Source organism: Cicer arietinum, chromosome 1 (genome assembly GCF_000331145.2).
Source record: "Cicer arietinum cultivar CDC Frontier isolate Library 1 chromosome 1, Cicar.CDCFrontier_v2.0, whole genome shotgun sequence".
NCBI classification, from domain to species: Eukaryota; Viridiplantae; Streptophyta; class Magnoliopsida; order Fabales; family Fabaceae; genus Cicer; species Cicer arietinum.
The window spans coordinates 26,605,593-26,619,660 of record NC_021160.2 but is presented as its reverse complement, the minus strand read 5'-3'; the positions used below and the strand labels follow the sequence as shown (position 1 = coordinate 26,619,660).

The window sequence follows — 14,068 nt, the reverse complement described above, 5'->3', positions numbered from 1 at the left end:
ACAAATTTTTAATATTTATTTTCTCCCCTCGTTGGCCTATGACACTCTATTAAGACCGTCATCTCAAACACAAATTAGGATCACAATTATTTCACCAACTTTGGGTTTACTTCAATATTCTCACCACAAATTCACAACATCACTATCATTAATCATATCTCATCACATAAACTCATCACAATTTATAACATCATTATTATCAATTTATACATCACCATAATCACATAAACTTATCAAAATAAATTCACCTTTTATTATTACATCACATAAACTCGTCTAATCAATCATATACATAAAATTCATTTGATACCCAATATCACAATAATATCAAATATCACACATTTAACGAAAATAAATCAAATATCACAATAATATCAAATGGCACACATTTAACAAAATTAAATCAAATGTCACAATAATATCAAATGCTAACTATTTAACGAAATTAAATCAACTATCATAATAATATTAAATATCACACATTGGACGAATCAATCAACATATTATAAGTATTTCTATTCCATATTTTAATCTCACAATTTTCATTTTGCACATTAATTAATTTATCACTCAAAGGGCTACTGCCGTATGTAGCAAGCCCAAGATGAATCTTTAGGAAATACGGTTTTCCCATTCATCTCACAATATATTATACTCATGAACTCAAACGCTCTCTCACCCTTACCTTATTTCAACGCTTTCACACACGAATACGATTCCACGAGCAAACAGTCTTTGTTCATTGACTATTTGTTCTTCAATCGATCTAACTCGATAGTTTATAGGTAAACGTTAAAAATAAATTATGAAAAGATACTCTCAAAACTAAATTTGTCAAGGAAAATCACCATAAATCAGAAAACCAATAAGTGGATAATATAGCCACTTTTCACATGGTCGTTTTGGCGTTAGTTTCACTCAAATCGGGCTTAGGGTGAAGGAGAACGGTGCAAAATAACAAATTCTACAAACGGAGAAGTCGGATATTTTAGAGAGAAATTGAGGTTGTTAAAGATCTGGAAAATTATATTTAATTAATGAGATAAATGAATGTAATAACATACTCAAATTTGGACAAAAATGGAGAAAGTTTTCTGGAACAGTTATCGATCACCAGTGTCAAACGATAGGTTATTATTGTGTTTCGTCTTTTGGTTTTACGGCTGCCCTTCCAACTCCCTTCTATTTTTTGTTTGATTTATTTTATTAACAATTAGGGTTCACACATGAGTCAAACATATTGATCCCTTTATTTATGTTTTTGTTTTACTATTATTATTTTTATTTTGCAAAAATAAAATTAATAATTATTTAATCTCCTTTTTAATATTCTTCCAAACACGGTTTTCCAAACATTACTAATATTTTATAAATTAGAGTAATTAAAATAATCAATATAAAAAAAAAGATATTACAAATAATTGAAACTCTCACATTCAAAATAATCTCTACAATTATTCTTATTTCTCAAAATACTCACATTATAATAATACCAGCATATTAGAAAATAGTCAAAATTATAAAATAAATAAATATAACATCAATATTTTATATTAATTACTAAATCATAATAAATATATATAAAATCTCAATATCATAACAAGTATATAAAAATAAACGAAATCAAACACAATATCAATTCTATCTCAAGATAATTATTTATAAAAAAATAACTAAAAATAGAAAATAGTTATAAATAATTGAAATATAACTATGTGCATACTTAATATCAGTCAAATGCACAGAAAAATATTACATTAATTTAATACGAGTATATACACGTAAAATCTTCTAAGATCTCATTCATTAAAATATTATACTAAAATACTATTTAAAAAAATATCTAAAATATAATATTTGTTATTTAGATTGCTCGTGTAGTTTAATATGTATAAAAGTAGCACATAACCTAAAGCACCCCTATAACAAAAACTAGTCACAAAATTTATTAACATGTATTCTAAAATAATTTTAAAATCAAATTAATTATTTAAAATCATATTTCATTAGTAAAATAATTTATTATAAAATTTGGGGTCTTACAACTCTCTCCTCCTAAAAGAAATTTCGTCCTCGAAATTTATAGTGAATAGTACACAACTAATATCTAATTAATTACCCTCAATTTGTAGTGAAGTTGTAGGATGACCGAAGAGGACAATTTTCTTAGCTAGTGGAGCCATTTTGTGAGAGGAAGGGAAGAAGTTCTCAACTTCTGAATTGATAATGATTTTAATTTTAATTAAAATAAAAAAAAATAAATTTAATTTAATATGATTAAATTAAAAAGATAAATATTTTGATACAAATAATTTGATCAACTTAATATATATTTGTTAGTTAAAAAATTAAGAGTACTGCTATATTATTATTATTATTATTATTATTATTATTATTATTATTATTATTATTATTATTATTATTATTATTATTATTATTATATAAGAGGTTATAGAAATTGTGATATTGGGTACTCGATAGAAATATAGAAATTGCACCATTTGTTATATAGGATTGTTTAAAACCCAATAATAAATTCCCCCTCAACAAATCTAACCCACACTTTATCCTAGTAATTAATTAAAGCTATCGACAACAAATTAACATAATAGTCTCAACGAAATGCATTGCATATCACATGAATTATAACATTTGTAACAGAACATTGACAACCAGTTTTGAGAAGCACACAATATCAAAAAAATTTATCAAATTTAAATTGTCAATACTTAAACGACATGTATCTAAGTCATATGAAAGACCTATTAGTTTCATACCAGATTCACGCAGTGAAAATAAAGTTAGCTCAACAAATTTGTTCGAATTCTAACACCAAGTACAAGAATCAACACATAAAAATAACGCACTCTCATTCAATACTCATTCTTTCAGTCCAATAACAATCATACCAAAGAACCCACATGCAACATGCAAAGATTAAATCTACTAGCAAAAGAAAATCACTTTTCTTGTAAAAGTGAAGAATTCTTCCTAACATGGGGCTTGGCGGTTGACTCCTTTAACCTCTACTGTTTTTACTCCTATCTTTCTTCTTTTGGTTAATTAGATGAGGAAGGTTTTAATCTGGTTTTGCATTTGCCATTTTTGGTTTAGATGAAGGAGGAATGGTTTGGGATATGGGAAAGAAGGTTTGGTTGAGAGAGGCAGAAAGAGGGTTGGAGTATTTTGGTTGTGGTTGGGAGAAATTTTGTGGGGAGAGTAGTGTGGGTCTGTTTTTGTTTGAGAATATATGCAGAAAATAAAAGTGTATTTGCGTGTGTGATATGGTCGAAGGTGAGAGAGAGGAGAAAGGAAAATATTTTTCTCCTCACACTTATTCTACTAGTATAATTACCCTTCTTCCCTATATAATTTAATGCTAATAATAACAACAAAAAGAACTACTTAAAAACAAATGCTAATGATAGAAATAAAATAGTTCATGGATTATTTCAGATTATCACAAAATCAACAAACTCCTAAAATAGCGAGAAGGGTTGTTACACAATGTGTGCGTTTATATCCACAAAACAAGAAAATGGCATCCATCACCATGTGGTCTTGCCGTGATGCAATTGGATTGACTTCACTTCAATTTGAAGAGATTGGCAGACAAAGGCGAGATGAAGAAAGCTTTTGGATTAGCAAAATTTCATGGCGATTATAAGGTAGCTAATTAAATGATCGACCAAGCAAACTGTTTGTTGAAATAAATTCCTTTTAATTTGTTATGTGTTACTTTAAAGATTTGGTGATAAATAAATGGCAGGCGTTGGAGGCTGCAATTGTTAAGGCAACCAACTATTACCATGCATTGCCAAAGGAAAAGCACATTCGATGTATGTCATATTCTATATAAATAAATGGAGAATGATTTTTTTAAGCCAATAAATTGGGAATATTATAGAGAAAATAAGTAGTAACTATATATGCTTCAACTACCATTGTTGGATAATTTCCTACAATTGAATAGCTAAAGTTTTATTGCTAAAATATTTATTTTATAAGCAAAAACTTGTATTAAAAAAGAGTACTAGATACTCTAACCCATTTTATAATCCATAGACATCGAAAATTTTCTACAAAAAAGCTTTGGATTACTGCATCAATTTGAAAACTTGAGGCCTAGATTTCTACCCTTCATTCAATCCAAATTATTCATTAGAAAATGTTTCTACGCAACCATAATTTGATTTCTCAACAAGCACAAACCATACATATTTTTTGTGTTAAATATATATTAAATTAAATGTTACTCCAAATAAATCTGAATGTCACTTGTGGTGCAGATATTTTCCAATCACTTTCTCCGTCAAAACCTCGCAGTGAGGTGGCTTATTGTATACATAGTCTTGCAAGGCGTTTGAACCAAACTAACAATTGGGCTGTATGTTCCTAATTATTAATTATAGTATAAATGTGAAATGGAATTGAAGCTTTATGTTCTCATCCATATTATCTGCTTTCTCAGGTTGTTTTGAAAACCCTTATTATTATACATCGTGCAATGAGGGAACTTGATAATACAGTTTTGGAAGAGCTTGTTAATTATACAAAAGGAAGAGGTCATTTGATTGATCTATCACAATTTCATGATGCCTCACTCCCAAATGGTATAATTTGTTCAATAATATTTCTAATAACTATATACTGGTTCCATTAATGTTATTGCAACCCAACCCAACAAGAGACATTTTATTTGACATGGGACAATTGGTGTTCAGCCTTGGATTATTCTGTTTGGATACGTAATTACGGTCTCTACCTTGAAGAGCGCCTACGATGTTTTGTCATAGTCAACCATGATGTCGCAGCTTATAACTCAGTAAGTTCATATTCTTTTCATTAGTTCTTTAGTGATTCACCATTCTGATCAATCCTTGAATTGTAGAAAATTCATTCCACCAATATACAAAAAAAAAAATTTAGTTCCATGATTGAAAAACATTAGTTGATTTAGTCCTTCCACAAAAATTATTCTTTATAAATCATCCATCAAAGCTAATGCAAATCTTACACCTTTGAATTGGTTAGTTTTATACGTGCTTCATTATACAGTAGCAATGACCTTTTCAGTTTACAATGCTTTTATTGCATAATTTCCTCCATTGGATTCTTAATTTGCTATGAGAAATTCCAATTAAAATAAAATGTACATCCACTTTTATTTCTATATATGCACAGAAATATTCCCAAAAGCTTGACACCAAGGAATTACTGGAACAATTGCCTGCCCTACAAAATCTTCTCTTTCGGCTTCTTGATTCCAAGGTTACATTCATGATCAATGAGTTGTAATTTCCCAAACTTTTCTAGTTTCAATGAGTCATCCGTTCGTTCTTTTTGCAGCCAGGGGGTGCATCTGCATTTAATCGTTTGATTCAATATGCCCTTTCAATTGTAAGAAATTAATAACTTAATCTTGAAAGTGTAGTTTTCATTTCTTCCATGTAGACTTTTTAATTGGTGATGTTCCATTCCTTCAGATTGCTGGTGAAAGCGTTAAACTATATGTTGCAATAACTGTTAGAGTGGTGGAATTACTTGACAAGGTGAACGATATATACTTTGCCTTAAGGCAATTTGACTGAATATATCGATATATACTTTGCCTTAAGGCAATTTGACTGAATATATATATATATATATATATATATATATATATATATATATATATATATATATTTGTCTAATCTTGATAGTTCTCATGCAGTTATGATCAACATTGACTGATATTATTTCTGTGAAACAGTTTTTTGAGATGAACCGTGATGATGCGATTAGTGCACTAAAGATTTATAAGAAATCAGGAAGCCAGGTGATACGTGTTGAGCCTTTCATGAATCGACATATTTTCATTGCGCCCTAAATGAAATCCAATTGAAGTTTGTGTGTTGTTGTAGGCAGAGAGGTTATCTGCATTCTTTGAGACCTGTCGGGGCCTAGACTTTGCAAGGGGGCAAAAATTCATCAATATTAAACAGGTATATATGTATATAATATCATGTTTAGGGAGATTTCTTTACATGTAATTTCCTTTATGCATGTTTTTTGCAGCCTCCTGCTTCCTTTATAACGACCATGGAAGATTATATTAAGGAGGCTCCCAACACATTGATGCTTGAGTATAACGTGGTATGATGCTAGCTAGGCTCTAAACTAGGATAAATTATTTTCTCATTTTAAAGTCTAGGGATTGGAAACTATTTATTAGTCTTAAAAGATATAACATTATTGATGGGGAATGTTTAAGTATAACGTGGTGTTCCAATTGATTTGCTTATTATCAGAATGGTGAAGGCGAAGGAAGTACTTGTAATGAAGATACAGTTCATATAGGCGATTTGTTGAGTGTAAATGAGTTAGATTCTTCTCTAGAAAATAATGAGGCTACAACACCACCACCACAAGCAGCTGATCTTATGGTAAGTATTGTTTTTTCCTTAAATATATATTTTGTTCTATATTATTCTATGGACATATTTTCTTCTCATATATATGATTTTCCTGTTATATTAGGGTTTGTATGATTTACTAACAGGTGCATCTGAATTTGATGAAAATCCCCTAGCATTGGCAGTTGTTCCAACTGGTAGAGTACAACTATTCATTCTCTTCCATCAACATTTATCCTTCAAGAGTTGAAGGTGGACCAAAACTTAAAAACCACACAAACCTCTAACGTCAATTGATGTCGTCTCTCATAAGTATATGCTCACAGTCCTCCTCATTCACATGACTAAGATAATAATTTAATCAATGCTAGTTTGACATAATATAAGGGAACAAATATGAGTTGAGTTTTGAAACATCCATATTTGTCTATCCTTATTTTTATCGAATCCACATTGAACAAATCAAGATCTTAGCAGTGAAGACAATAATATAAGATTCTACCTCTAAGGAGCGACATCCATTGTTGTTAAAATTTTAAACAATTTTCAAGTACTAGTACATTGAGGACCACCTATTAAAGTAGTTTACCGTTGAATTTTTTCAATAATGTAACTCTGAAACATAACTCCACATAATTATAACTAGCTAGTTTTTTTTTTTTATGTATGTAAAATTACACAGAAAATTCTTTAAATTCAAGCAATGATGAGAAGGAAGACAGTCCAATAACAGGTTGGGAGGTTGCACTTTTTACAGAGTCACAAGTCTCTGATCAAAATGAAGTTGCAGAGAGTAAAAAGGTAGGTCTTTTACTACTCTTGCACTTTTTCATTTTAATTTTGTAAGTTAAATTTTATTTTTTGGATTGTTTTTCATTCAAGTTCTTGCAATTTTGTTTTTCAAAATATATATATATATATACACAAATTACACAGGTGTTAGATGTAGTCCTTAGTTTAGCTTATGTTTATACACAACTTTCTACTTTTTTTTCCTTCGCTGTGTTTTATCTCTATGGATTTTCGTGGTAAGGGTTTTTAATAAGGCATGTTTGCATTTTTTGCTATGTTACCTTTGGTTTTTGTATAGTTACCCCATGTTTGTTCTTTTCTCTTTCTTTTTAATAATATTTATTAGAGTATTGTAAATGATACATGGGAGGTTTAGGGTGTCAAACTAGTTGAGATGTCTTTCCTCTGATGTGATGTTTTTGCATTATAATTTTTGCTTAGATACATATTTTTACACAGCCAACCATTGAATTCAAAGTTTATATTATAAAGATTATTATTGAAATTATATAAATCAAAAATATTAAAAATGTTAATAAGATACATCAAGATTAATGACATTATAGTTACCTAAAAGACGTAAATGTGGACATGTCGTAATTACACGTAAAATGTTTTTTTTTTTTTTTTATGTAAAACTTTATATTGATATTGATGAATTTATCAAATTATAATAACCTCTTTATTGCTAAAAAAAAAGTAACCTCTTTAGAGGGACTAAAGTGAGCATAAATCATATATTATATGGACCAAAGCCAACCAAATACTATATTATAGAGACTAAAATAAAGATGACCAATTGTATCAAATTTCATAAATTGGATAATAAAAAACAACTTAATATAAGGTTAAATCCAACATTTACATTTTTAGGACTTAAAGACAGATCCACATGGACTTGGAAATGTAATGATAGGTAAAGAATAATATTATTGTCTCTTTTGGTGATTACAGTGTACATATATATATAGCAAACACTAGCAAATATATGATCTTATGATTAAGGCTAGAATTAAGACTTACAAGAAAATAAGGCGACAAATAATGCTGATAGTAATTACACTAATTATATTGATTGATAGTGTAATGGTAAATTATTGGATCCACACATTAAGGGATCTTGTCTCTAATTCCCCCCTTCAAACTGATGGGTGAGGAAGTCACCCCAAGTTTGTCTTTGAGTTGGTTGAATCGTGTGTGGGTTAATGCTTTAGTGAGGCAGCCAGCAATTTGATCAGCTGATGGAACATAGGCCACAACAATCTCATTTCGCAGCACTTGGTCTCTAATGTAGTGCACATCAATTTCAATGTGTTTGGATCGAGCATGCATAATTGGATTTGAAGCTATTGCCTTGGCACTCAAGTTATCACACCACAATGTTGGTTTTCTTGGCAGAGGGAGTTTTAGCTCATCGAGGAGTGAACGAGTCCATGCTATTTCAGCAGCTAGGTCAGCCAGTGCTCTATATTCTGATTCTGTACTAGATCTTGAGACTACCTTTTGCTTCCTTGAGGACCAAGAAACAAGTGTTTCACCAAGGAAGACACATTGACCTGCCATGGATTTTCTATCGTCCACACTTGTTGCCCAATCTGCATCTGAGAAGCCGGTTAAGTCTAAGTCGGTGGATGGTTTAATGTGTAGACAGTGTTGGATGGTACCTTGAAGATATCTCAATATTCTTTTGATGCCTTGCCAGTGATCTATAGTGGGAGAGCTCATGAATTGGCTGAGCTTGTTAACTGAGAATGTTATGTCAGGCCTTGTATTTGTTAAGTATTGCAATGCTCCTATAGCTTGTCTGAACACGGTTGGGTCTTTTAACCTCTCCCCTTCAACTGTAAATTGCTTGCCAGTTACCATAGGTGTTGGACATGATGAAGCATTTTCCATTTTGAATTTTCTCAGGACGTCTCCTATGTATTTCGATTGCTTTAATTACATACCAGATGCATCTCTTTGAGCTTCTATGCCTAAGAAGTAGTGTAGGGGACCAAGGTCCTTAAGGGAAAACACAACATTGAGTTGTTTGATGAAGGATTCTAACAATTTGGTGTTGTTCCCTGTGACAATTATATCATCCACATATATAAGTAGAAAGGTGATGTGATATGTACCTCTTAGAGTGAAGAGTGAGGAATCACTTTTTGTGTTCTTGAAACCCCAACTGAGTAAGGCATTTTTGAGGTTGTCAAACCAGGCTCTTGGGGCCGTTTTAATCCATAGATTGCCTTAGATAACTTGCAGACATGTTCAGGTTTAGTTGAGTCAACAAATCCCTCTGGTTGATGTATAAACACAATCTCTTTGAGGTAGCCATTAAGGAATGCATTGTTTATGTCCAACTGTTTGACTTCCCAATTGAGATGCACTGCAATTGAGAGTATGATTCGAACTGTACTGGCCTTGACAACTGGGCTGAAGGTCTCTTCATAATCTAGTCCAGCTGTTTGTTGAAATCCTTTTGTAACTAATCTTGCCTTTCTCCTTTCAATTATCCCATCTGCTTTGTACTTGGTCTTGAAGACCTATTTAGAATCAATTATGTTTTTCTTGGCCTTGATATGGTACCAAAACCCAGGTTTGATTTGACATGAGTGTCCGATACTCATTATCCATAGCTTGTTTCCACTGTGGTCTTGTAAGTGCTTCTGTGATATTTTCTGGTTCCTTCTCATATGTGCAGGTTTCAGCTAACCCAACATATGGATGCTTTGGCTTGTGAATTCCAGCCTTGCTCCTGGTCCAATGAGTGTTGATGGCTGTGCTTGGTTCAGCAAGGTCTTAGGGAGCTTCAGTAACTGTTTCTATGGGATCAGTGTCATGTGAAATTGGACTGTTCCTTGTTGAATCATTTGTAGTTGGACTGGCTGGTGCAGCACTACCAGTTGGACTGACTTGTTCTTGTTCGACATCAGGATTGTTGTCATCTAAAGGTGTTGCTTCTCCAGTATGTGAGCTACCTGCAGTAGGCAAAGAAAAAGAGGCAGATGGACATTCAGTTAGTGTTTTCAAGGGACTTCTTGTATTGAGAAACCCATCTTGGAATGGAAAGTGTTCTTCATTGAAGACAACATGTCTTGAGGTGAAGATTCTTCCATGAGAGTTTATGCATTTGTATCCTTTGTGGGAGTTACTATAGCCCAAGAACACACATCTGGTTGTGTGGAACTGCAGTTTGTGCTGATTATAGGGCTTGAGACAGGGATAGCAAGCACACCCAAAGGGTTTTAGGGAGTTGTAGTCAGGTTCCTTTCTAAAGAGTAGTGAGTAAGGACTTTCATTTTGAGTGACTAGAGATGGCAGTCTGTTTATGAGATAAACTGTCGTGGAGAAAGCTTCCCACCAATAGTGTAAGGGCATTTTGGCTTGTGCTAGTAGTGTCAGGCCAAATTCAGCAATATGTTTGTGTTTTCTCTCAGTCCTACCAATTTGTTGTGATGTGTAAGGGCATGACATTCTGAATTGTATCCCTGCTTCTACTGCATGGTTTTGCACAGCCTTATATTCACCACCACCATCACATTGGATTGTTTTAATTTTTTTGTTAAACATATTTTCTGCCATGTTTTTAAACTGGGTAAAAGCTTGTGCAGTATCTGATTTCTGTTTCAGAGGATAGATCCAGGTAAATCTACTAAAGTCATCAAGGAAGTGAACATAATATTTGAAACCCGAAGAAGATGTTACTGGTGCAGGTCCCCAGACATCAGTGTGAACTAATTCAAGGATTTCTTTAGCGTGAGAGGAAGAGTTTTTAAAGGGTAAAAAATGCATTTTGCCATATTGACAAGCCTCACAAAAGTTAAAATGATCACTAGGTGATAGTTTGACATTACAATTTTTCAAGACTCTATCTAGGACTTTATTATTTGGATGACCAAGCCTTCTATGCCAGCTTTCCTTGACAGATACATAAGCACACGGGTCCCTTTCAGTCCTTGAAAGTTGATACAAGCCATCTTTAAGTGTCCCTCTTAGGATTGCCTTCCCTGTCAACTTGTCCTTCACAAAACAACAATTTGCATCAAACTCAACCAGAATGTTATTGTGAGCAGTTAATTTCGACACACTTAACAGGTTTTTGGTAATATTTGGCACATATAAGACATCATGTAAGTTAAGTGAGTTTAGTTTTGAGGAACCTGTGGCAACAATCTTTAGTTTTTCACCACTTCCAACAATTAATGAGTTCGTACCATGATGTTCTGTCAAATCCTCGAATTTGTCAGTTTGGCGTGTCACATGATTGCTTGCACCACTGTCAAAGTACCAATCATAATTTTGAAGAGAGCTTTGTGAGGCTAGGAAGGCATTGTGTGCCCCTTGTCTGTCACTGCTTGCTAAATAATTTGAGTTTGAATAAGACTTATCAAATCTGTAATAGCAATTTACTGCTGTGTGCCCGGCCTTGTGGCAAACTTGACATGTTGGCTTAGACATTCTTCCTCTTCCTCTGCCTCCTCTCCAACCTCTGAAGTTAGAACCTCTCCAGTTGCTGTTGGAACCTCTCCAGTTGTTGTTTGTGTTGAATTTGTTGCCTCTGTAATCAGTTTTGTTGGCAACATTTGCTGAAGCATTAAGGGTTAGGTTGGTGAGGCTATTCAGTTGATCAAGTCTACTCTCAAAGGTCAGCAATTGAGCCTGAAGATCAACCCAAGTGAGACTAGTTTGATCAGATAGCTTGACCACCATAGGTTGTATTCAGAATCTAAACCATTCAGAGTTTGAATGATTAGATCTGAGTTGGAAATGGGGATGCCTGCAAGTTTCAGCTTGTCAGCGAGATTCTTCATTTTGACCAGATACTCCTCCATCTTCATCTCTCCTTTTCTAATGCTGTGAAACTCAGATTTGAGGTAAGTGACTCGAGATCTTGTGTGTGCACCTGCTAGGCTTTGGGCTTCATCCCAAAGTTGTTTTGAGGTTTCACAATGCAGCAACTGTGTTGCCATTTCAGTAGTCATTGAATTCATCAACCATCCAAGGAGTTGTGAATCATGAGCCTGCCAATCTTCAAAGGCAGGATTTGGATTCTTTCTTGAATCTGTAGAAGCTATGAATTTTTCGGGACACTCCTTTGTCCCTAGCATGTACCCATTGAGCATGCAGCCTTTGACTATAGAGATCACCAAAGATTTCCATAGTGGATAGTTGTCTCTGTCCAACTTGACAGACACAGTGAATGGGAGATCATTTCTGGACTTTGAATCTTCAGCGGATGCCATGATTTGTGTTGGATCAAGAGCCTTCATGGCTTAAGAGCTCTGATACCAACTTGAAAATGTAATGATAGGTAAAGAATGATATTATTGTCTCTTCTGGTGATTACAGTGTACATATATATATAGCAAACACTAACAGATACATGATCCTATGATTAAGGCTAGAATTAAGACGTTACAAGAAAATAAGGCGACAAATAATGCTGACAGTAATTACACTAATTATATTGATTGACAGTGTAAAGGTAAATTATTGGATCCACACATTAAGGGATCTTGTCTCTAATTTGAGCAACTCCCGGCTCCAGCTCCCACACCCAAACAGACATCAACGCACATATTATTACAATATAAAACAGACATACTACTATATTATTACTACAAAATTTTATATACACACGTAAAAAAGTTTTTAATGGTTTATTTTATAAAATCTTTATCATTAAATAATTTTTTACCCCCATTAGTTAGATCTCTAGATTTGTCACGAGGACTAATATAATAATCTATTTAAATTAGTCTCTAGAATATATACTTTTTTTCGTCTTAGTGCTCATATAACTTTTTGTTTGTGTCCCTGTTATAAACGACTAATATAACATTAACCAAGTACTACATGGACTAAAACAATATATCGAAGACTAAATTAAAAAAACTATTACATGAATCATTTCAACAATACGTTTTAGAAAATAAAGCAAAACAGTAGGTATACAAGGAAGAACAAAAACATCATAAGTCTTTTGGTTTTACTAAAAGACATTTTTATTGTTACTAACAAATTTGAAATGCAGGATGATGAATTAGACGTGTTAAAACTTGAGGGTTTATATGGTGAAGCTGTTGTTGGAGCACAACATGATGGAGGTTACCAGATAGGCCAAGTGAACTCCAATCCTTTTGACTTTCATGATGCAGCCCAGTACCACATGGCATTGGCACACCCGAGTGTTTTCTCTGTTCCTTCTAACATTCCACCCCAAATTGTAGGCATGCAACCCTACCAAGATTCTTATAATAACGCTCAACAACTGCAGGAGGAGGAACCATTCGTAACAATGATTAAAAAATCGACAAATCCATTTGATGAACCAAATATTTTGCCACCAGCTTCAGCCTCGGCAATGCCATCACACCCTACTTAGACTGCTTATATATAGGAGGAGACTCATGCAAGATTCTTTTTTGTTTACAAAAATAAAAGCTTTGATGATTTTGGTCTCGGAGTCTCACCAAAGATGAGGAAAGCCTTAATTAAAGTTTAGAGAATACTCAGAGTTACTTACATATGAATTATAGATGAAATTCTCACATCGATAGGAGAATTCAAATCCTTGTAAGATATATATTGAATTCAAACAATAAATTAAATATACAAAAAATTATTATATGAAAAATGTGATGGTTAATTGAAAAACTAATTAAAACTAGATTATGGCTCGCGCACTGCGCGGATATTAATTAATTAATTTTATAAATTTTATAAGTAATATTTTATTTATTATAAATATAGTTATCTTATAATATTACTTTATTGATTTATAATAATTGAATATGATTAGAAAAATTAAAATGAGGGAAAATCATGTTTATCACAATCATCTAATTTAATTTTTAAAATATTTTGTAAAATTTGTATGATAACTTATTATA

General features: G+C 32.6%; 1 protein-coding gene across 1 annotated transcript; it reads left to right on the top strand.

The window, feature by feature from the left end:
- Positions 1-3,557: 3,557 nt before the first annotated feature.
- LOC101501465 (putative clathrin assembly protein At5g35200) lies at positions 3,558-13,793 on the top strand. Its single transcript, XM_004514081.4, has 15 exons — positions 3,558-3,668; positions 3,770-3,839; positions 4,290-4,387; positions 4,472-4,613; positions 4,725-4,825; positions 5,185-5,271; positions 5,350-5,400; positions 5,487-5,552; positions 5,753-5,818; positions 5,904-5,984; positions 6,058-6,135; positions 6,291-6,425; positions 6,520-6,592; positions 7,078-7,196; positions 13,210-13,793. The coding sequence occupies exons 1-15, from the start codon at positions 3,624-3,626 to the stop codon at positions 13,558-13,560; spliced, it is 1,563 nt and encodes a 520-aa protein (XP_004514138.1). The 5' UTR covers positions 3,558-3,623; the 3' UTR covers positions 13,561-13,793.
- The last annotated feature ends 275 nt before the right edge of the window (positions 13,794-14,068 follow it).

Coding starts and splice junctions, on each gene's coding strand:
- LOC101501465 (XM_004514081.4), top strand. CDS start 3,624: ATGAAGAAAGCTTTTGGATTAGCAAAATTTCATGGCGATTATAAG. Junction 4,388..4,471: donor ACCAAACTAACAATTGGGCT/GTATGTTCCTAA, acceptor CTGCTTTCTCAG/GTTGTTTTGAAAACCCTTAT. Junction 6,136..6,290: donor TGATGCTTGAGTATAACGTG/GTATGATGCTAG, acceptor GCTTATTATCAG/AATGGTGAAGGCGAAGGAAG.